The sequence below is a fragment of the Triturus cristatus genome, chromosome 5_1 (genome assembly GCF_964204655.1).
Source record: "Triturus cristatus chromosome 5_1, aTriCri1.1, whole genome shotgun sequence".
NCBI classification, from domain to species: domain Eukaryota; kingdom Metazoa; phylum Chordata; class Amphibia; order Caudata; family Salamandridae; genus Triturus; species Triturus cristatus.
In genome coordinates, this window is record NC_140587.1 from 127495244 (window position 1) to 127518859 (window position 23616).

Sequence of the window (23616 nt, forward strand, 5' to 3'; positions counted from 1 at the left end):
CTTCTGTGAAAAACCTAAATGAGAGCAGATGAGTGAAACAAGTTGCATTGTCTCGAAAAGCTTAAGTTCAGGATCATTCCGTAGTTTCTTACTTCAGCTTGTGGTGGGCCAGGTCCTGCGGCCTGATGGTTGTAGGCTGCAGTTCTTCCGTAGGTTACAATCACTGATTTGGTAGAGGTCAGTGTAAGTTGGTCGTTCAGAATTGAGGGCTTAGAGACAAAAGGTATAGTCCTAAGGAAACCCTTTCTATGAAAGAGGCTTTGAGGAAACTCTGCAAGTTCGGTTACTGATCTCTCATATCCTGGGTTCCAGATGTATGTATAGTTCTGTTTGTATACCCCGTGTTCCAGATGTTTGTATAATTCTAATGTTTGCATTACCCGGGTTCCAGTTGTTTGCATATCCCGGGTTCCAGATGTTTGCATAGTTCTAATGTTTGCATATCCCGGGTTCCAGATGTTTGTATAGTTCTAATGTTTGCATATCCTGGGTTCCATATGTTTGAATAGTTCTAATGTTTGCATATCCCGGGTTCCAGATGTATATATAGTTCTAATGTTTGCATATCCCGGGCTCCAAATGTTTGTATAGTTCTAATGTTTGCATATCCCGGGTTCCAGATGTGTGTATAGTTCCAATGTTTGCATATCTTGGGTTCCAGATGTGTGTATAGTTCTAATGTTTGCATATCCGGGTTCCAGATGTATATATAGATCTAATGTTTGCATATCCCGGGCTCCAAATGTTTGTATAGTTCTAATGTTTGCATATCCCGGGTTCCAGATGTGTGTATAGTTCCAATGTTTGCATATCTTGGGTTCCAGATGTGTGTATAGTTCTAATGTTTGCACATCCCGGGCTCCAGATGTATATATAGTTCTAATGTTTGCATATCCTGGGTTCCAGATGTTTGTATAGTTCTAATGTTTGCATATCCTGGGTTCCATATCTCTGTATAGTTCTAATGTTTGCATATCCCGGGCTGCAGATCTTTGTATAGTTCTAATGTTTGCATAGCCCGGGCTCCAGATCTTTGTGTTCTAATGTTTGCATATCCCGGGCTCCAGATCTTTGTATAGTTCTAATGTTTGCATAGCCCGGGCTCCAGATGTATATACAGTTCTAATGTTTGCATAGCCCGGGTTCCAGATCTTTGTATAGTTCTAATGTTTGCATATCCCGGGCTCCAGATCTTTGTATAGTTCTAATGTTTGCATAGCCCGGGCTCTAGATGTATATATAGGCCTAATGTTTGCATAACCCGGGTTCCAGATGTTTGTATAGTTCTAATGTATGCATTTCCCGGGTTCCAGATCTTTGTATAATTTGAATGTTTGCATATCCCGGGTTCCAGATGTATATATAGTTCTAATGTATGCATTTCCCGGGTTCCAGATCTTTGTATAGTTCTAATGTTTGCATATCCCGGGCTCCAGATGTATATATAGTTCTAATGTTTGCATAGCCCGGGTTCCAGATCTTTATATAGTTCTAATGTTTGCATAGCCTGGGCTCCAGATGTTTCTATAGTTCTAATGTTTCCATAGCCCGGGTTCCAGATCTTTGTATAGTTCTAATGTTTGCATATCCCGGGTTCCAGATGTATATATAGTTCTAATGTTTGCATAGCCCGGGTTCCAGATGTTTGTATAGTTCTAATGTATGCATTTTCCGGGTTCCAGATCTTTGTATAGTTCTAATGTTTGCATATCCCGGGCTCCATATCTTCGTATAGTTCTAATGTTTGCATTTCCCGGGTTCCAGATCTTTGTATAGTTCTAATGTTTGCATATCCCGGGTTCCAGGATGTATATATATAGTTCTAATGTTTGCATATCCTGGGTTCCAGATGTTTGTATAGTTCTAATGTTTGCATATCCTGGGTTCCATATCTTTGTATAGTTCGAATGTTTGCATAGCCCGGGCTCCAGATCTTTGTATAGTTCTAATGTTTGCATAGCCCGGGCTCCAGACGTATATATAGTTCTAATGTTTGCATAGCCCGGGTTCCAGATCTTTGTATAGTTCTAATGTTTGCATATCCCGGGCTCCAGATCTAGTTCTAATGTTTGCATATCCCGGGCTCCAGATCTTTGTATAGTTCTAATGTTTGCATATCCCGGGTTCCAGATGTATATATAGTTCTAATGTTTGCATAGTCCGGGTTCCAGATCTTTGTATAGTTCTAATGTTTGCATAGCCCGGGTTCCAGATCTTTGAATAGTTCTAATGTTTGCATATCCCGGGTTCCAGATGTATATATAGTTCTAATGTTTGCATAGCCCGGGTTCCAGATGTTTGTATAGTTCTAATGTATGCATTTTCCGGGTTCCAGATCTTTGTATAGTTTTAATGTTTGCATATCCCGGGTTCCAGTTGTATATATAGTTCTAATGTTTGCATATCCCGGGCTCCAGATCTTTGTGTAGTTCTAATGTTTTATTTCCCGGGTTCCATATCTTTGTATAGTTCTAATGTTTGCATTTCCCGGGTTCCAGATGTTTGTATAGTTCTAATGTATGCATTTCCCGGGTTCCAGATCTTTGTATAGTTCTAATGTTTGCATATCCCGGGTTCCAGATGTTTGTATAGTTCTAATGTATGCATTTCCCGGGTTCCAGATCTTTGAATAGTTCTAATGTTTGCATAGTCCGGGTTCCAGATGTTTGTATAGTTCTAATGTTTGCATATCCCGGGCTCCAGATCTTTGTATAGTTCTAATGTTTGCATAACCCGGGTTCCAGATCTTTGTATAGTTCTAATGTTTGCATATCCCGGGTTCTAGATGTATATATAGTTCTAATGTTTGCATAGCCTGGATTCCAGATGTTTGTATAGTTCTAATGTATGCATTTCCCGGGTTCCAGATCTTTGTATAGTTCTAATGTTTGCATTTCCCGGGTTCCATATCTTTGTATAGTTCTAATGTTTGCATTTCCCGGGTTCCAGATCTTTGTATAGTTCTAATGTTTGCATATCCCGGGTTCCAGATGTATATATAGTTCTAATGTTTGCATATCCTGGGTTCCAGATGTTTGTATAGTTCTAATGTTTGCATATCCTGGGTTCCATATCTTTGTATAGTTCGAATGTTTGCATAGCCCGGGCTCCAGATCTTTGTATAGTTCTAATGTTTGCATAGCCCGGGCTCCAGACGTATATATAGTTCTAATGTTTGCATAGCCCGGGTTCCAGATCTTTGTATAGTTCTAATGTTTGCATATCCCGGGCTCCAGATCTAGTTCTAATGTTTGCATATCCCGGGCTCCAGATCTTTGTATAGTTCTAATGTTTGCATATCCCGGGTTCCAGATGTATATATAGTTCTAATGTTTGCATAGTCCGGGTTCCAGATCTTTGTATAGTTCTAATGTTTGCATAGCCCGGGTTCCAGATCTTTGAATAGTTCTAATGTTTGCATATCCCGGGTTCCAGATGTATATATAGTTCTAATGTTTGCATAGCCCGGGTTCCAGATGTTTGTATAGTTCTAATGTATGCATTTTCCGGGTTCCAGATCTTTGTATAGTTTTAATGTTTGCATATCCCGGGTTCCAGTTGTATATATAGTTCTATGTTTGCATATCCCGGGCTCCAGATCTTTGTGTAGTTCTAATGTTTTATTTCCCGGGTTCCATATCTTTGTATAGTTCTAATGTTTGCATTTCCCGGGTTCCAGATGTTTGTATAGTTCTAATGTATGCATTTCCCGGGTTCCAGATCTTTGTATAGTTCTAATGTTTGCATATCCCGGGTTCCAGATGTTTGTATAGTTCTAATGTATGCATTTCCCGGGTTCCAGATCTTTGAATAGTTCTAATGTTTGCATAGTCCGGGTTCCAGATGTTTGTATAGTTCTAATGTTTGCATATCCCGGGCTCCAGATCTTTGTATAGTTCTAATGTTTGCATATCCCGGGTTCCAGATCTTTGTATAGTTCTAATGTTTGCATATCCCGGGTTCTAGATGTATATATAGTTCTAATATTTGCATAGCCTGGATTCCAGATGTTTGTATAGTTCTAATGTATGCATTTCCCGGGTTCCAGATCTTTGTATAGTTCTAATGTTTGCATATCCTATGGTCCAGATGTATATATAGTTCTAATGTTTGCATATCCCGGGCTCCAGATGTTTCTATAGTACTAATGTTTGCATATCCTGGGTTCCAGATCTTTGTATAGTTCTAATGTTTGCATATCCTAGGGTCCAGATATATGTATACCGCTAACAAGAACACTCCAAAGGGCCTCCTGCCACAAGCTGCCAGTGTACTTACATACATCAAGGCACTGATAATCAGATGTTTCGAAATATATGTGCTCATTATAGAACCTTGAATATGCAACACTGCCGCGAAACAGGTGTTGACTGCATTTTCTTTTGGATTGGATATATGTTACTGTTTCAAAGTGACAATAATTGAACTTTGATAATAAAATAATGCACATTAAACTCTGTCTTATGCTCTTCTCTGGAAAGCAGTGAATTTATAAATGGTGGTACACTTTAAGATGCATCAGTGCGTTACATTTATTGTCTAGTACACTGGTACACTGGGATATTATCTGGTGTAGTGCCCATCTTATATACTTTTACTTGTTTTGTAAACTCCAGTCAAGGATTGCCTACACCGTGATTGAGGCAGTACACCACTACAACCAGAAGAGCCAGAAGGAATCTGTCCAGCAAGCAGGCAGATTGTCCTCATCTGTCTTGGATTCAAGGCTGGCATTAGAATGCCTTGATTTCTTGGTTCAAGTTTTGCAGATGTTTTATGTTGGTATTGTACTCCTGCGGCTCTTCAGCTCTCTCGAGTTTGCCACACTAGTTTGTGTTCAAGAATATTAAAGAAGGCCCCATTATGGAGAAGAAATGATTACTGACTCGAACACCAGTTCACCTTAATAGGTCGACATTAAATTCATCCTCTTTCCTCCCACATAGAGCCACAGACAGTGAAACAGTAGTGTGGATTTTCGGCCTCAGTACATGGCAAAATTAAATACGGGCCCAACTGTCATTGTGATGCATGCTGGGAATACAAAGGACCCGAGCTACCTTCAAGCAACAGTTCAGTATTCCTATGCAAAAACTTTCCTTACATTTGCTCATGGGCAGTGTTTATTAATTTAAAGAAGATACTCACAGTAGAAAACTAGTGTTACAGGTGAGTAACCTTTCCTTCTTTATCATGCTTGCAAATGCTCACCATTACCATCGGAAGCCAGCCTCCTACTACCCTAGCCACATTGAAGAAGGCAGCAGTATACAACTCCAGACTGCACACTGTTACAACCTGCAGGACTTGAAATAGAGTCACCTGTGTCCTCTAAGTCACATGGAGATTTCTGATTTTGCAAGCTCCACTCTCATCAGTCATACAGTGTGTGAAAAACACAAGATACTCTTGGAGAGTTTTTGCTTCAAATGAAAAGGGTATATTTGATAGAAATTTGTACAATTTGAGAGCGAGGTATGCCGATTTAAAATAAAAATGAATCAAATCCAAAACACATTTAAATTTAAAGCTGCTCTTTGAATAATAATTCATGTGTGTTTGGGAGATTTATAGTTATTTCTTTTGTGCCTGTGGGCGCCTGTTGCTCTGGCTGTTATATAATTAGTCATGTGGAGGCTTTTTATACTTGATAACGTTTTTCCCAACATTGCGGTTGGTAACTCGGTCTTATATGTTGGGGTGGTCGGTGTTCTATCACAGTACATCCAGGTATTCAGAATATTGACACCCACAACACTATGAGAGAAAGTATATATAGGCACTTATAGTTTAATTTATGATGTACAGCTGGGTGGTCACTAATATGATCCTGCAAGGTGTGGTCACTATTGTAGTCGTATTTGATGCAGTCACTACTGTAACAACGATCAAAGTCATTAGAAGCTCGGGGCTATTTTCATTGATCAGAACTAGCTCTCCCTAGAGAAAACGTTGGAGAGCCTTGCTCTAGAAAGCCACACACAATGGTAACTTAGGTGTGACTTGATGGGCCTTAATTGGCCATTAACTGGATTGATAGGGGGGCGGAGCAGAGCACTGCGTCAATTACACCTGAATAGGCTGTGCCCTGTCCACACACAAAGGGCTGCATATCCCCCTGTAGTGAGCCTGGAGCCAGGGCAGGGACTCTGTGCACTTCAAAGGCATCTCTTTGAAATCTACCCCCACTTCAAAGGCACAAGTGGGTTTAAGTACTGGAGATCTGACACCACCACTTCAGTGCACTTCTGAACCTATAGATACTCTGTCAGGAAGGACTGCTGTGCTACTGAAAGGACTGTCACTCAGCTGGACTCCTACTCTGCTGTGCTGACCTGCTGTCCTCTATGCCAGGGAGTGAGAAAGACTGGACCTGCATCTCTCCAATCCAGAACCAAAGTGACTCGGAGAGCTTGCCTCCTGTTGAAGTCTCAGAGACATCAAAGACTTCCAACCAATCTATCTACAGCACTTGGACTCTGCCACCTGAGTCTTGCACTGCCAAGTGGCGCCAATCCAGTCCTTGGCCCTTGGAAGCCGGTATGGAAAGGCTGCAACCGCCAAGATCCGCGCATTGCCTTTGTTGAGCTGCTCGGAACTGGCGCATCTACTTTGATGGCAACGCATTGCAGCTGCTGCGACGATTGAGTACAGCGTTTTGGTGTTGGCAGAGCGCATCACCTACAGATTCGACGCACCTACGGCTTTGCGCGACTCAGAACTGACGCATCGCCTACATCCAAAGGATTGACCACAACGTAGTGCCTCCTCTGCTCCACGCATTGGATCTTCGCCGATGACGCAAACAAGGTACTGTGCAGAGGGACAAGTTAGGACCCTGTATCTGTCCCGACCTCCATCGAGATTAACCCGAACTTCTGGATTTGGCCCAGTCTAGAGTAACCAGATAGCCCCGATTGGCGCATTATGCTTTTAAGCACTACATTTTAGTTTAATGCCTATGGAGGTAAGATGGTTAGAACATTTCGTCATCATCATCATCAAGACAAAGCCCCAGCCCAAAATAAAGAAAGCGGTTAAAAAGTGACAAACAAACCAAACACAAGGAGATGATGGATGAAGCACTGAAACTTTTCAGACACTCACCCCCAGTCACAGTACTGGGTTGAATCCATCATCGTTCTCTGTGTCACTTCACCACCGCAGTTCAGACCCACCTATATGCAAATCAGTCTTGAACTTGTTCCTCATGTCCAGCCCGAACTGCCAAGCAAGGACTTCCCTGGACCGGAAACAAGCATCCTGAGATCAGTTTCAGGGTAACACCACTCATCAGTCAGGCTAGCTTGAATCCAGTGGCAAAGTGAGCAGAGACCCATGTCTGGGCATACCCTGCCAACTTAGGGCGAACAAAGCAAACACAAGGAGATGATGGCTGGAGTGCTGGAGTTTTTCAGACTCTCACCCCCAAGTCACAGATCAGGGTTGAATCCATCATTGTTCTTTAGCTCATTTTGCCACCCCAATTCAGATCCAGCTATATGCAAATCAGCCTTGACCCTGTGCCTCATGGGAACAGTCCAGCCCGAACTGCCAAGCCACCCCTCATCAGCCAGGCTAGCTAGAATCCAGTGGCAAAGTGAACAAGGGACCCACATCTGGGCATACCCTGCCAAATTAGGGCGAATATTTTCTTGGTTTCACCCTGAATTTCATCAATAACACATTTTAAAAAGTCAATACTAAACAATATTACAGCAAGGTTTTTGTGACCAGGTAGGACTCTGCAAGACTTGGAAGCTGAGAGATGTTGAAAGAATGAGCCAACAGTAGCTCTGTAACCTGTGCCTAGCTCAGACGGCATAACATGAGAAAATGCTTGTTTGTTTAAGCATACACAATTTCGGTTTGTAGTACAGATTTACTTTCCAAGGTGTCCACCACTAAATTCTATGAAGAGCTATTTGATCTTCAAAGAAGCACTCATGACCCATTAGTGCCATGGTACTCACAGTACGGCCCGCGGGCCACCAGCGGCCCGGCAGGCCTTCCTTGGCGGCCCGCGGGCCTTGCAGGTAATGTACCCATGGAGAGAGAGAAGAGAACGAGCGAGAGTGAGAAGAGCGAGAGCGAGAGAGAGTGGAGAGCGAGAGAGAGTGGAGAGCGAGTGGAGAGAGCAAGACAGTGGAGAGCGAGAGAGAGTGGAGAGAGAAAGACAGTGGAGACAGTGTGGAGAGAGAGTGGAGAGAGAAAGACAGTGGAGGGAGTGGAGAGGGTAGAGAGAGACTGACTGAGAGACTGACAGAGAGAGAGAGAGACTGACAGAGAGAGAGAGAGAGGCTGACTGGCTGGGAGAGAGAGCGAGAGAGACTGACTGCCTGGGAGAGAGACTGACTGACTGACATATTTAGAGATTGACTGACTGACAGAGAGAGATTGACTGACAGAGAGACAGACAGAGACTGACTGAGGGAGAGAGAGACTGACTGACTGAGGGAGAGAGAGACTGACTGACTGACTGAGAGAGGGAGACTGACTGACTGACTGAGGGAGAGAGACTGACAGAGAGAGAGAGAGAGACTGACAGAGAGAGAGAGACTGACAGAGAGAGAGACTGACAGAGAGAGAGACTGACAGAGAGAGAGACTGACAGAGAGAGAGACTGACAGAGAGAGAGCTGACAGAGAGAGGACTGACAGAGAGAGGACTGACAGAGAGAGGACTGACAGAGAGAGGACTGACAGAGAGAGGACTGACAGAGAGAGGACTGACAGAGAGAGGACTGACAGAGAGAGGACTGACAGAGAGAGGACTGACAGAGAGAGGACTGACAGAGAGAGGACTGACAGAGAGAGGACTGACAGAGGGGACTGACAGAGGGGACCGACAGCGAGAGGACTGACAGAGAGAGAGAGACTGACAGAGAGAGAGAGAGACTGACAGAGAGAGAGAGAAACTGACAGAGAGAGAGAGAGACTGACAGAGAGAGAGAGACTGACAGAGAGAGAGAGACTGACAGATAGAGAGAGACTGACAGATAGAGAGAGACTGACTGCCTGAAAAACTGACTGACTGAGGAAGAGAGACTGACAGGGCGACGGACTGAGAGAGAGAGAGAGACAGAGAGAGACTGACAGAGAGAGAGAGACTGACTGACTAGGAGAGAGAGACTAAGAGAGAGAGAGAGAGAGACTGACAGGGAGAGAGACTGACTAACAGGGAGAGACTGACTGACAGGGAGAGAGCGATACTGTGATGGAATTGGGGTCAAAGTGTATATGAAGCTATGCAATGCCTCTTAAGATTTCTATTGTCTGCTAATAAAAATGTATAATCAAAATGTGCTCTTCATAGTTAAATCTGCTTTTGAAATACTGCAGTGTCTAATATTTTGAAACGGGTTTGATTATTTTTTTACTCTAGCCCCGCTCCCACCCCTACTGGTGCGGCCCTCGGCCACAAACCACACTGTAATTTTGGCCCCCGACAGAAGGCTTGTGATGCATTAGTGCATCAAAACAGCATCCCAAAGAAAAGATGCACATACATTTTCGAGCTCTCACCTGCATTTTGTAGTGTTCAATTGCCTTTCGGTAACACTGAACCTTACAGAAGAGATCTCCCAGCTGCTCATTTAGTGACAAAGCTCCTTGCTGGTCACCCTCAACCAAATCTGCCAATCGTTCTTCCAGGTGGCACCCTTTAATAGCTGCAAATGTAGGAGAAAAAAACAACAGTAGGCGCATAGGCGATCTTGCCACATTCCAGTTTAGATCAATTCTGTGAGCTTTATTTGCTAGTTAAAGGGGAGGTAGTGTTTGTGAGTAGAGGCTGGTACCAACGAACAGGAAGAAACCAATGGTAAACAAAAAAGATAATATGGAACAAAATGGGGCTACAAGTAAACACAGAGGATATTAACCAAGTCCAAATAACTGCACTGCATGCCTTGATGCACAAGTCTTAAAAGCATTCTGCTACAAGGTGTTGGTGGAGGAGTATCCAAAATGCCACAATTAATATGTCTGGCCTCGAAATGCCAAGAAAACTAGAGTGCTGGCTGCTCGCGAGACATCCATGTAACAGAAGCATAAAAAGCAGATAGAGCAGCAACAAGACATGAGCCCAGGCTAAACACTTCATTCTTCATTTGTTCGGGCTTGAAATTTAGCAGCCCAAGGTAAAGTGTGGATGTATGAAGCTCACCTGCCACTGATTCACTGCAAGAAATCCTAATAAATGTGTCTAGCAAGCATGTACACTTGTAAGCAATGGTACATGCAACGAATTCTAGTCAATGTCCTCTGTCCTATCTTGGCTGTCCGACAGCTCAATTAACAGTTATAATGTAACATTTCTTGCATTTCTCCGCCTCTGAACTTGCTCTGTAGGCCCTTTGGCCAAAAACAATCGCCCTTCCTGCAGAAAGAAGGCGGCAAGATCTGCAGAGGCCTGAGCTAAAACAGATGGGGTGTGAGGGTGGGGAGGACGTGAAGGGCAGGGCCTATCGAATCTGAACTATCTGCAGCACCTACTGATCCCATGTATGACTAGCTAGACACGGAAACAATCTTACTCTTTCCACTCAAGCAGGATCATGAGAGGGGGAAAAAGCTGCTTGGCCACAGTTGTAGCAGGTGAGAGGGAAGATTGTTGTCCTTGGTGTTGTGCATGAACTCTGCCATCACAGAGCCCTTTGTACTGGTGAAAGGGGGTACTGGCTGCTGCACAGGGTTGTCTCTGGTGGTTAGTGAGACCACCTGAATAGCCTCTGAACTTCATGTGCTGCTTTTGGAACCGACTAGCAGAGAGTAGCCCGGTTGTCTTTAAAGAATTCCAGGACAGAATCAGCCTTTTCACCAGAAAGTCTAGAGCTACTGAAATGCATGTCCTTTAGGGATACCTGCATGGCCTGTAGCATACATCCATGCATAGGGCTGGATCACCACACTGGTGCCCATAGCACATCTGACACAATCCATGGGGTCCAGACATGCTCATAAGACGTAATTGGCTGCATTTGGCCGTCCTCGATTTTGAGAACAAAGGCATTACAAAACTCCTTCATTGCCAGTAAGATCTCGGGGGCCATGTCTCAGAGAACATGTGAAACTGGACACAAAACAGCATTCAGGGACCATAAGGTAAAGTTGGTAGAAGAAAATACTCTTTTCCCAAAGGATTTGATGTGTGTAGATTCACTGCTTAGAGGCCAAATGGGAAATATGTTTGGAATCACAATACTAGCTCCCTCCTCATTTTCTTCGTCGCATGGGACATTTTGAAGCCCTCGAAAGGTGTCAGAGTCCCAACAAAGTGATCAAGGCTTCTAGTTCCCTATAGTGTTGGCAGCAAGGGAGAGGCTGGTGAGTCTCCACAGTTGGGGGCTGCTCATTGGTGATCTCATAATGAGACTAGGTCTGTCTCAGTCCAAAACCAGTTTCTGGTCTGAGATGGGCGTCAGAAATAGAGCCAATGCTCCTGTTGCTGGAATCCGAGTCTATTTTGGGGCAGATAGCACTACTGAGTCCTTTGGCACCAGAGCTGAGCATGAGCCAGCGCAGGCATGAATTTGGGAGAAGGCACCACTGGATCGGTTGGTGTTCACATCACTGAAAATCAAACTGGGGCCGCATGAAGCTCTGAGGGGCCTGAAAGCGCTCCTGATAGAGTCGGATTTGTCCAGAGCAGTTGCCACATGGTCTCCATAGAGGCATCTACATGCAATGGGGACAACGATGGCCTGGGAAACTCGGGGCGAGCCAGGGCCAGACTCGGAACAGGCTCAGCGTCTAATGATGCCGCAGGAGTCGCAGCCTTGGTGTTATGAATGTGCAGCCTGTCCCCTGCATAGCTTGTTGCACAATTTGTCCCCTGACTACATCTTCAATTTGCCAAAGAAACCCCATAGTCCCCCAAGACAAGGAAGCAGTCAAGCTTAGTTGCACAACAGGTTGACAAATGGAAAGAAGCGGATATAGTCAAAAGAAGAGGTTGCATCAAAACTGTGAGAAGAGAGGAGAGGAGACTGTTGATTTGCAGAAGACAGAAGGGATGAGAGGGAGACAGGCTAAAGTGTTATCACATAGAGACAAGCAGCAGGATGATTATGTGTTGGCAGAACCTGCTGGTTTCAGGAGGTCTAGCCCACGCTTTAAAGAGATCTTCTGGTTCAATAAAGCACAGTTTATAAACGTGAAGTAACATAAAAAAAAAAAAATGTTAAGTACCCCTTAGTAGGGTAAGTTTTAGAGAACATTTCATAATGTTATTGCTGCAGTTGTTACTGTTAATCGGGGGGAGGCGGGGTGTCAAGGGGGAAGTTTAGGAAGCGGAATATACAGTGTGGGAGAGGAAGGGTTTTTAACTTCACATCAAACCAGCAGACATCATTCATGGTAACAGGCTACTTTGAACCTTCTCAGTGGTGGGCCTGATCAAGACTGAGTGTCTGTTTGGAAGGAGGAGGGGGGCATGGAGAAAGAGGTTCCAAGACAACTGCAGAACATCATTTATTACCAGCAACGAGGAGGAGCCGGGAATTGATCAAAGACTACAGGGTAAACATCAGCTCTGAGGACTTGCAGTACAGCTGTTCCTTTCAGAAACGAGGCCTCACAATCCAAGCAGAGAACATACACGGCATCCGTTCAGGAAGGGAACCATTGCTCGTTCCTTCCGTAGATTCACCTGCTGTGCATCTAATACTGGAATCCGAACATACTTACAATGGAACACCCCACCCGGGGGCTGGAAGCGCATCAGTACTCTGCACATTTCCTCTACACTGACAAACAGCAGACAAAGAGGGAAGGTGGGTAGTGACCTACAATTGTTAGGGGGAGACCTCATAAATCCCAATGCAGTGTTTACTGAACATCGAGCAGAAAGAGCATTTAAAGGGTTTGGCTTTTATAGCATTGGCTTTTAAGCAAGAAGAGAGCACTTTAGAAAAATCAAGGCCAGGCTGAATTAAAGTTGAAGTTTTAAATCATAGTTATGAGTGCTGGAGTGAAAGGAAGAGGGTGAGTCTCGTCTTACAGGCTAGGAGGTGTTTGGAGGTTCCTCACTGCTTGTTGGTTCAGGTGCTCCTTGATGACAAGCTGCATTTTAAGTTCCTTTAGAGGTGCAAGAATGATGGGCTAAAGGTGATTACCCAGATTTCTGGGTGGGCCACTTGAGAAGGCTAGTCTGTTTGCATTTCTTGATCTAATGTCCTAGCAGCTTTGTTGGCAGCCTTGACATGGTCAGTTATCCAATCAGGTAGTGTGGTGCACTTGTGCTCTTACACCACTTAATTTTCATCCAAAGGGCGGCAATGACAAACCTGTTTCCCAGATACTACGCCGACATTAATTGACCAATCATGTGCTCACTCATTCACTTCCACTGAAACACTGCTAGCATGCAAGAAAGAAAATCTGATGAAATTTGAAGCCTCCAGCAAAAACTATGTAGGCCGGTGTTTCCAGGACATGCTCACCATATTTGAGGTTCTTGTGCACAATCTCTCGCTCTGCTGGCTGCAATCCTAGTCTGTATGCCTTCTTCAGAGATCTTTTGGCAGCTACAAAATCTCCCAAGCTGAGAAGGACCTGAAACAAAGAAACGGCATTCTGACCACAAAAACCACACAGTGAGCAGGTACCATGGTGCAAGTACCTTCTCCAGCATCAGACCAAGACTATGAAACAATGGTTTACTGTCTGACGGTGAAATGGACTTGTTGTGCATTCAGGCCAGTAGTCAAGGAGCTTTAGCCATTTATACAAGAGCAGAAATATATTAATTGAGTTGTCATGCTTACAGTGGTGACAATAATCCTGACGGACAGGGTTGATAAGACATCTTAGTGATGCTACAGAAATATGCGTTAACCTGTTGCTCATGGGTTCAAATAATTGGAAATTATTCTGCTGTTCAGCGCTGCAAAATCAACAAAATGTCATCAGCACCAAAAGACAATTCAAATCACCATTTAACCTATATAAATGTATCAGTCAATTAACTATTTAGCATAACACCCAAAGAAAGTTAATTAGTCTAAGCCACATACCCCCGTTATTTCGCTCTTTCAGGAAAGAACTGATTAGACGGCATAAGCTGCTGTTCTCGGCATTAGGCAGTATAGCCTCAGCGCTACTCAGAGCTATTTTTTTGTTCCAGGCAGTCTAGGACCCCAAGGAGCTCACTAACAAGATGAAAAAAGCATGTATATCATATATTGGGGAGTGGGATAAAAGACTTCGAACTAGCATAGACCAAGGCAACCAGCACCTTAGAAAGGGGGGCTTAAAATACCAGATCTCATGACATATTATAGGGTTGTAGCTGATTTTTAAGTGGGACTGGCTGCGATTGGAATAAGGGAGGCAATGGTGTCTCTAGGACCATCTATTGGTAAGGTGCACATTTTGGGAATTACTGTGGCTAAAAAATAACGACAGAGACACCGCCACTACAACATCCCTGGCCATAAATGTCACACAAAGTGTGTGGGATGGTGGATGGTTTAAGGAAAAGACATGACATCACAAGCTACCTCAGCCATTCTCACCTATGCTTTGAAACACCGACTTCCATCCAGGCTAGAACAGACCGAGCTTCAGAAAGAGGGACAAAGCTAGATTCAGTATGGTGGCAACACCTTTTCAGAAATGGAACATGCAAAACCTTTAAGGAAATGAAGCTTGACTACGGCCTCTCTATAAAACACTGAGAGGGGTAAATTGGAAGAAACACTCCAATAAATGCCGGAGATGGTGTGGACAGTCAGGCACACCAACACACATAATTTGGCAGTGCACAGCCCTCCAAACATTTTGGAAAGAGTTATGGAAGGACATTGGTGACATCACAGATGAACAAGGTACTTACCTTCCGTAATTGTAGGAAAGTGCCCCATTTTGACATGGTCGCCCCCATCTTTTGCCTGGTATTGTATACAATTTTGACAGAAGTGCACTGGGTTCCTGCTATCTCTTTCTCTAAAACTGTACAATTGTTCCCCAACTGGCAATACCTTTAGTACCACTGAAAGTCCCTAGTAAATGGCACCCATGGGATGGGTAGTAAAGAGGGTCCCTAAGGGCTGCAGCATGTATTGTGCCACCCTAAGGAACCCCTCACCATACTTGTACAAACTGCCATTGTAGAATGCGTGAAGTGGTGCAGCCAAAAGTGAAAAGACGACATGGCACACCTCCTGTGTGCCATGCCTGCAGACACTGCATGCAATATTTGTAAGTCACCCCTACAGCAAGTATTATAGCCCTAAGGCAGGGTGCCTTATATTACATGTGTGGACATATCTGTATGAGCAGATATGCCCCTGAGATGTCCAAGTCAATTCTTGGACATTACAAGTGAAGAGGGGATCCATCTTGAGTACATGTACTGGACACTGGTATGTACGACTTCCCCCACCTACATGACAGCCTTATTGAACCCAAAGATTTTTGGTATCAAACATCTCGTATCAATAAACCCACATTGATTCCAGGGATACTTTTATTAATACATGTGCCCAGAGGGTACCTTAGAGGTACCCCCTGAAACTTACTAGCCCACTAGAGTGCTAGCTGACTTGAACACCACCAGTCTGCCACCACATACGCGCTTCTGACCCCCTAGGAGATGAGAGCCCTGCTCTAAAAGGTCAGGAACGATGCCTGCTCTGGCAGGAGGTGTTTACATCTCCTCCAAACAACATGGCTAGCATTTAGTATACCAAGGCCAGAGGCTTCAGACCATCTGCCGCCTTTGATATGCGACCCAGGAATCCCCCAGACTTGGGAGATGCCACCTCCTGCCCTGAAGCCCATTTGGCAGCAGGACAGGTGGGAAATTAGTTAAGCAAGGAGGTGTGGAGCACGCCCAGATCAGACTGGTCCCAGGTCAGAACACTGCGGCAGGGTCATGCCCACTTCCAACAGGAAGTGGTCATATAGGCGGCGTAGTGAGCCCAAGGGAAGGTAGCCCACTGGCTACTAGACTTTACTCCCCCAACACCCCTTAATTTAGAATTTAGTGCCACCTGTTCCCAGAACTTAGATTCCATTGACTAAGAGAACACTCAAGAGCCGATCGCCGCAAGAACTGAAGACTGCTGTGGACTTTTGGTGTCAAACTCTGCCTGCCACACAGACTCGAACACAGAAAAGACTCGGCTCGTCCTGCAACTGTGCATTCTCCACAAGCCCCGGAGGGTTGCCAGTACTTTGCCAAGAAGCCAGCATCTCACTTGGAGTAGAGGAGTAACTCCCCTGCAGCCTGTAAGCACTGACCGCGACGTCTGGGTAAAGACGCTGCTGTCCACCAGGACCACTGGGCAGAAGCCGCCCAGGAGAAGGTCAGCGCACTCAAGGAGGTCAGATCTATCTTCCTGTCAAGCCTGAAGACGCAAGGACCTCATGAGCCCTTTGCACCAATACCTGGGGTACTGGATCCTTGCAGCAAACCAAACCTTGTTGAAAGTCCAGTGGGGACCCCAATGACAACACTGACGACCAGCTGGCAAGGGATACAGCGCCTCAGAGGCCAGCACTGAGAGAGGCCTGGCTGTCCTGTTGTTCCCCTTGCAGGACTGGTCAGACAACAGTGAGCCCCTTGATGCAAGACAGCCAGCTACAAAACACTCTGCACCGAGCCGCCCGGCCCTAGGGAAACAGACTGCTTCCCCGTGCTCCCAGGACCCTCCCGACCAAGCTTCCTGTTGGGAGCTCCTGGACTTGTCCCCAAGTAACCCTTTGCAACATATTTCTAGGTGGCCCTCCTTCCTAACACGTAGCGCACAAGGCTTCCATCCCGCCCAGCACCTCTGTACCCGGACTCAACAAGGCAGATATGACCGATCTGCTGGTGGAACTTTGGTCCTTGTCCCCCTACCTCCCAACGACCGAAAGGGGTCCTACGGAAATATATTGCAAGTATATGTATGTGGTGAATGTTCTTTCTCCCAAAGGAAAGCATTAAACGTACAAACAAATTGTTGGTTAACATTGTTAAGACTATAAAAAGTCCATTTAGAAAAAGTACTTACCTATTTACGAAGTTCTTGGTTTCAAAATATATCTATATACTCCTCTCTGATCAGCATAAGGCTGCTCGATCACACTACCCCAGATGGAGCAACTTAGAATTGCTAGAGCAACCCCCTGTCCACTTGCAAGGGATACCTGGACTCTTTACACAGTATACCTCTTTCTGGTATACTATATAAAGAGCCAGTTTCCAAACGTTATGCTCTTTCTGGATGACACTTGAACTTCAAATGTATCACCTTAGAATACCCCAGAGGCACCAGACTGGATCTGGAAAATTTGTATCTGCTGACTCTCCACCACCCTGAAATGACTGAGCGGAGCTGCAAGTAATCGCCACCCCTGCATGCTCATGTTAATTTCAAGTCTGTTCCCTGTTTGAGCCGTTTTAGTTGCTAAAAAAAGGTCACTCCCCAGAAGGAGTAGGTGAAAGGGCAATGAGGAAACTGCGGCTAGATAGAATATCCACCAGAAAGAGCGTTACTACAGGTAAGAAACATGTACTTATGGTGAATACTTGTAATCTCAGATTCTTCACCTAGGAATAGATTTAAAAAAGCAGTACCTCTCCAAGTGGAGGGTCTGTGGAGTGGGCTGAGATCAAAAAGTCTTGCAGGATAGAGCTCACGAAAAGCTGCTCCTTCTGAAAATGGCTGTCATTGCAGTAGTACTTAGTGAATGTGTACACGGACGCCCACGTCACAGTCTGGCAGATGTCTAGGACAGGCACTCCACATGCCAAAGCAGTGGTAGAAAGCTTAGCCTTGGTGGAATGGTCCCTCAGATCTTCTGGAGGCTGGCTTCTGGTCAATGCGTAGCAGATCTTACTGGATTAGAGCCAGGCTGCATGCCAACCGATTGTCTTTTTGTTATCTAGTAACGTCACAGCAGTCGGGCTCAAGCCAAAGACAGTTAGGGGTCCAACATTGGTGTCGGCACCTGGGCACATTCCAGTGTCAGTGGTGTCAGAACCGGAGTAGTGGAGACCAGCGGGTTCTCTTGAGGGAACAGAAGCTTGTACAGGGGACAGTACAGGCCCGATAATGGGCCGCAAGTGGGTAGACTGAATCATGGATGGACCTGACGACTGTAATGCAACTGGAGGCCCCTACAACTCAAAGAAACACAAGAGCTGGAAGCACACCAAAAATGTGCGGCATGGCCTTCATGAAGGTCTAGATCTGCTGCAGAGTCAACAAAAGTCCAGGACATTCAGGGCAAGTTGTGACCAGCTGAGGAGTCTGTCCCATGACCAGAGAACGCAAAGGGGTGCAATGGACATTGTTATACCCTCACACTTTCTCTTTGGAGTCACAGTGGCAGAATTGCGTCAAGTCGTTCCTCGCTTGAACTTGCGAGAACAGACTCAGAACCAAGTCCACTGCTTGGAACGCGAAAGAGACAGACCTACGCAAAGGCTGCAACTTCATGTGATCACCAGCATACATCTTTGCCTCCTCGTCTCGGATCGCCTTCGGGTGCATGAGAGTGTACTCATAGCATGAGGAGTCTTGTCCCAAGCCCAAATGCCAAAGATACAACTCATGTGAGTCCACATCTTCATGAACATTCTTTTAACTACCTCTGCTGCCACACTAGTAAGAAGAATCATCAATAATTCTTTAACTATAGGAATCTTTCCAGAAGACTTAAAAAAGGCTTGCATACGCCCATTATTAAAAGAAAATCGAACACGGACATGTATGACTCAAGCTGCAGACCGATTACACATGGAGCTTTCCTGGGCAAACTGACAGAAAGAGCAGCATTCACCTAGATGTCACAATTCATTGAAGATAACTCCATACTTTACAACTTCCATCCAGGAAGAGACACAGAATCTGCCTTTATCGCTGTCTGTGATGACCTTAAAAACACAGACCGGGAACCGGGTCACTGCACTACTTCTCCTGGACCTTTCAGTTGCCTTCAACACACTTGTTTATGATACTCTAATTCAAAGACTCTATGAAACCAGCATAGAGGGGACTGCTCTCGACTGTCACATCGTATCTTCAAATGTCATCCATACTCCCCCCTTTGTCATCCAATCCGTACTTCACAAAAGCAGGGGTCCCTCAAGACTATCATTTCACCCATGCTTTTCAATATCTACATGAAGTCATTAAAGGCAATGATCAATGAATTTCAGCTCACATGCTATAACTGTGCAGATGACACACAAATGCTTCTTAAACAAGAAAATCACAAAGACATTGGAAACTCAAAAATCCTGAATAGCCCCAGAGAAGTTGATCTGTGGATGTCATGGAGCCATCTGAAACTGAATGCTTCCAATAATTAAATACTCACATGTGGTGATTGGAAAAATTATGACCCACTATGCATCTGGCCTGAGGATCTGGGGCCACCTCCTAATGTAGCTAGGAAGTAAGAAACCTTGGAATTACCATGGACTCCAAATTATCAATAAATGCCAAAATGGACAAGTTAGCAACATCAAGCTTCATTACCATGAAAACTCAGCGACACATCTTCCCCATCTAGGATTTCCACACAAAGTCCAAGCTACTACCTCTCTTGTACTGTCTAAACTTGATTAAGCCAATGGCCTTTAGCTAGGATCATTGTTAGCAACTATGAAAAGGATACAACAAATTCAGAACTCTGCTGCCAGCCTACTCCTACATGTAAAGCCACAAGCCTATCTCTCTCCTGCCTTGAGGGCCCTACATTGGGTACCGGTTGCCAGACGATCCACTTTCAAGATGCTTGTTATCTATCACAAAGCAATACATGGAAAGGACCCCTTTTCACCAGGAATAAAATCACCAAATACATACAACAAAGGAACCTTAGTTCCAAATTGGCACCCCGCCTCAAAACCCATCGTACAAAAAAAAATAAAAAAAATAAAACAATGGTGGTACATCTTTCTCTGTCCAAGCAGCCAAAACCTATGGAATTCATTACCCCCAAACATAAGATCTACAGATAACTATCTTATCATTAGAAGTCTATTCTACTGTTTTCTATTTCCTACATGACCACCACACTCAATCACAAATATGCATGTGCATGTAAACATGTATAATTTGATTATAAATATGTATCTAGAACTGTACATTTCTTTGTACAAATATATATTTTACCTATGGTTTAAAAATATATAGATATTCTTATAACTCTGCTTAACAAATGTATATATTACTAATGGTTAAATTAGATCTATATTATTTTATGCTTAATATGTATGTATGTAGGTCACTGCATAGTTTACATGCAAGTTATTCGATTGCAGGCTTATTTTATGGGTCTTTGTTTTACTTTTTATCTATTACAACATGTGAGAAGTTATATAAATTATTGGTTTATATGCTTATGGGCCTCAGTCTTATTTTATTTTATCTATCACAATGTGCACATATGATCATAACAATTGTATCCATAAGTGCTCCACTATTGAAATCATGGGGAAAAATATAAAATAAAAATAGATATACATGAAAAATAAATAATTAAATCAATTTATGTATTTTATTATGTACAGCAACACTCGAAAGACGGAGTCTCTAACTACCTATCCATACTTGTACATATGGGACTGTGTAAATACAAGTTATATCTCTATTATTTTCCATAAATATTTTTACCCTTCTACGTAGCTATGTAGGAGATACATATACACACACTCCCACGGGGGGGGGGGGGGCCTTCAACTCTCTCAAATTCATCAGTCTTTAACTTAGAAATTCACTGAAAAAACAAAACTTACAGGGATGTTATAGTTAGGAAATAGCATTAAAAACCGTAGAAAACCCCAAAAGTTACATGGACGTTATACTTAGGAAATAGATTTTTTTTTAAACCTTAGGAATATATTAAAAAACTTTTTTTTTTTTGCTTTTCAGATTTGAAAACAATACAAAAACAACATACCTTCAACTGATATTTATCTGTGACACGCCAAACAGGCAATTACATAGGTAACACATGCTTTACTATTTGTAGCCACTAACACATCTCCAACTCACTACCCCTCATGCGGAACCACATCTGGATTGTCCAATAGGTAGGTTGTATGGGGACCCCATATGTCTCTCGGGCGGGAGGATGTCGCAGCTCCTCTGCATATATCTCAAGGTTCGCATTACAGTAAATCAGGTCCACTATCCGACCTCGAAGCTTAGATGCTGTTCGCTTACCCCAGTTCATTGCCACTCGCCTTTTGGCTAGTAATAGTGCTATAGCTGTTAAAGGACGGCTGTGTGGCTGTATCTCCCTGACAAGACAGAGCAGGCGCATCTTAGGGGTACAGGTCACTAGATCCGATTTCATAGTCCTCAGGGCCTGCACTACCCTCGCCCAGTACTTCTGCACCGGGACACAGTACCAGGCTAGGTGCAAAAAGTCTGCTTCATCCATCCCACATCTATTGCAGTATGCATCGACTCTCAGTCCATACCGGGAGCAGTCTGTGGTGTGTTGTACATTTGTTGTGAATATTTTAAATGGACGACACATAAATTACAGTTGGGTGTTAGCATCCCTGTTAATGTGCAGCAAAAAGTCTCAGTCTTCCAATGATAATGGTGGAGCAAAGGAGGAGTTCCAGTGCACCGGAAGCTCTTGTACCGGTATATCCCTCTGTGCTGCGTTATACAGTCAAGTGCCTAGGTGTCAATGAGAGGAGCTGGCAATCAGTGTCTGCAGGGCGCTTAGTGCAGTAGGTTCTCCTCCGGGAACAGAGGGAACAGTACCCGGATGCTAGATAGGAGACAGTGATTTCAAGAAGTTTTCCGGTACACCCATACGTTTTAAAATAGTGAACATATAGGACCTTTCTATGAAGCAGAAGGCTTTAGAGGCATCTAACAGTACTGCTGCTGCCTCTAGATCCGGATTCAACTGGTGTATTAGCGCAAATATAGTCTGTAGGTTATGCGCAGTGGATCGCTCGGCCACAAAGCCTAATTGGTCAGGAAGGACCTTTTCTGGCTACAGGGGCTGGAGTCTACTAGCCAGGATCTTTGCTTCAATATTGGTAAGAGAAAAGGGGCAGTATAATTTGCATCCATTTGGCTATTTGTCTGGCTTCAATAGCGCTATAATAAGGGCTTTGCGAAGAGTGGTCGTTAGTGTTTGTTTCCTATATGCCTCCTTGTACATGAGGTGGCGCGTCAGAAGATCTGTAAACTCTTTGTAGAATTCGCTACTTAAGCCATCTTGTCCCGGCGCCTTTCCACTTGGCAAGGTGCGGACTGCCTCGATCACTTCTTCCACCTCTATATTCCCACTGTCCCCAGGACAGCTCGCTAGGGCTTTGTCATTTAAGTATGCATTAATGTCGGCTGCAGTGGATGTTTCCATTGAAGCATAAACATCCAGAGTCTGCCCGTCTGCGCTAAGGAAGTGCGGGGTGCGGCAGACCTTTTCATCTTCATTATGGCTGCTTCCATCCTCAGGTATGGTAGAGCGGACTTATTGGCCTTACGTGAACAATTTACTATCTGTCCACTTCCGCCTGTAGCTCCGCTAAGGGGCCCTTATCGGTGCACCTGTTGCTGTTGGCGCCTGCCTCCCCCTTCTCGCGTCCGCTCCTTGCAAATTTCATCCCGGCAGATTAACGTGTCGGGGGTGAATACTGCCAGTATATATAGCCTAAATGTCAGATCTCTGGTCAAACATCAGGCGGAGATCTTTGATATTGTCACCAATGACTCCCCTGATGTGTTTTTTATGACCGAGACATGGCTACAAGATGCTGACACTGCGATTTTAAACCTTGCCTTCCCCCCTGACTATACCGTGGCAACTCTCAACCGTGGTTCGAGAGGTGGTGGAATTGCAATGGCGGTGAAACGCCGCTTTCCTTGTGAATGGAAAGAACTAAAACTTCCAGGTTGCGAATGTGCTCGCTTTAGAATCTCTCTGTCCCATTGCTATAGCTTTTCAGGTCTTCTAATATATCGGCCTCCGGGCTGCGATGCTGCCTTTAGGGCCGCTCTCCCGGACGTCATTAGCATAGAAGCTCTTGGTTGTGCAAATTTCAATGTGGTAGGTGACCTCAACCTGCACTTTGACTGTCCATCCCAATCCTCCATTAAGAGCTGCCTAGCAGATCTAGAAGCCTTGCAGCTCCTACAGAGAGTGATGTCCCCCTCCCACTCTGGCGGACACATACTGGACCCGTTCTTTACCTCCTTAGAGGACATTACTTTATGCCAACCTGTCCAGTTGTCATGGACAGACCATATGCTGGTGAAGGCAGTTATCCCTGTGGTAGATTCTCTTTTTGTGGCACAGAATAAAACATCTCTCTCCCGCCAGTGGAGTAAATTAAAACTTGAAGACTTCTACCTTTTATTAGGAAAAACACCCCTTCCTCTTCTCTCCGATGCTGACTGTGGGTATGATTCATTCTGTACTTGGATTGGCACGGCCTTGGACTCTCTTATTCCCCTTGTACGTTCCAAGTGCCGGACCAAGGCCCATAGCCCGTGGTATGATGAGACCTTGTCGTCTCTCAAGAGAGAGTGTAGGCAAGCAGAAAGGCGATGGAGGAAAGCCTATGATCCTGCGCTCAAAACCTGCTACCTTACTCTATCCAAGGCATATCACAGAGCGGTGTGTCGAACACGTGCCGCATTTT

The 23616-nt window shown here is 44.6% G+C and overlaps 1 protein-coding gene across 2 annotated transcripts in view; it reads right to left on the reverse strand.

The window, feature by feature from the left end:
* Positions 1-23616, reverse strand: part of TONSL (tonsoku like, DNA repair protein) — a 375765-nt gene that overhangs the window by 207265 nt on the left and 144884 nt on the right. For both annotated transcript variants that reach the window (XM_085604559.1, XM_085604558.1), the window contains exons 7-8: positions 13445-13556; positions 9525-9670 (exon numbers count right to left, since the gene is read on the reverse strand). In XM_085604559.1, the coding sequence (XP_085460685.1) occupies positions 9525-9670; positions 13445-13556 (258 nt within the window). The remainder of the gene's footprint in view (positions 1-9524; positions 9671-13444; positions 13557-23616) is intronic.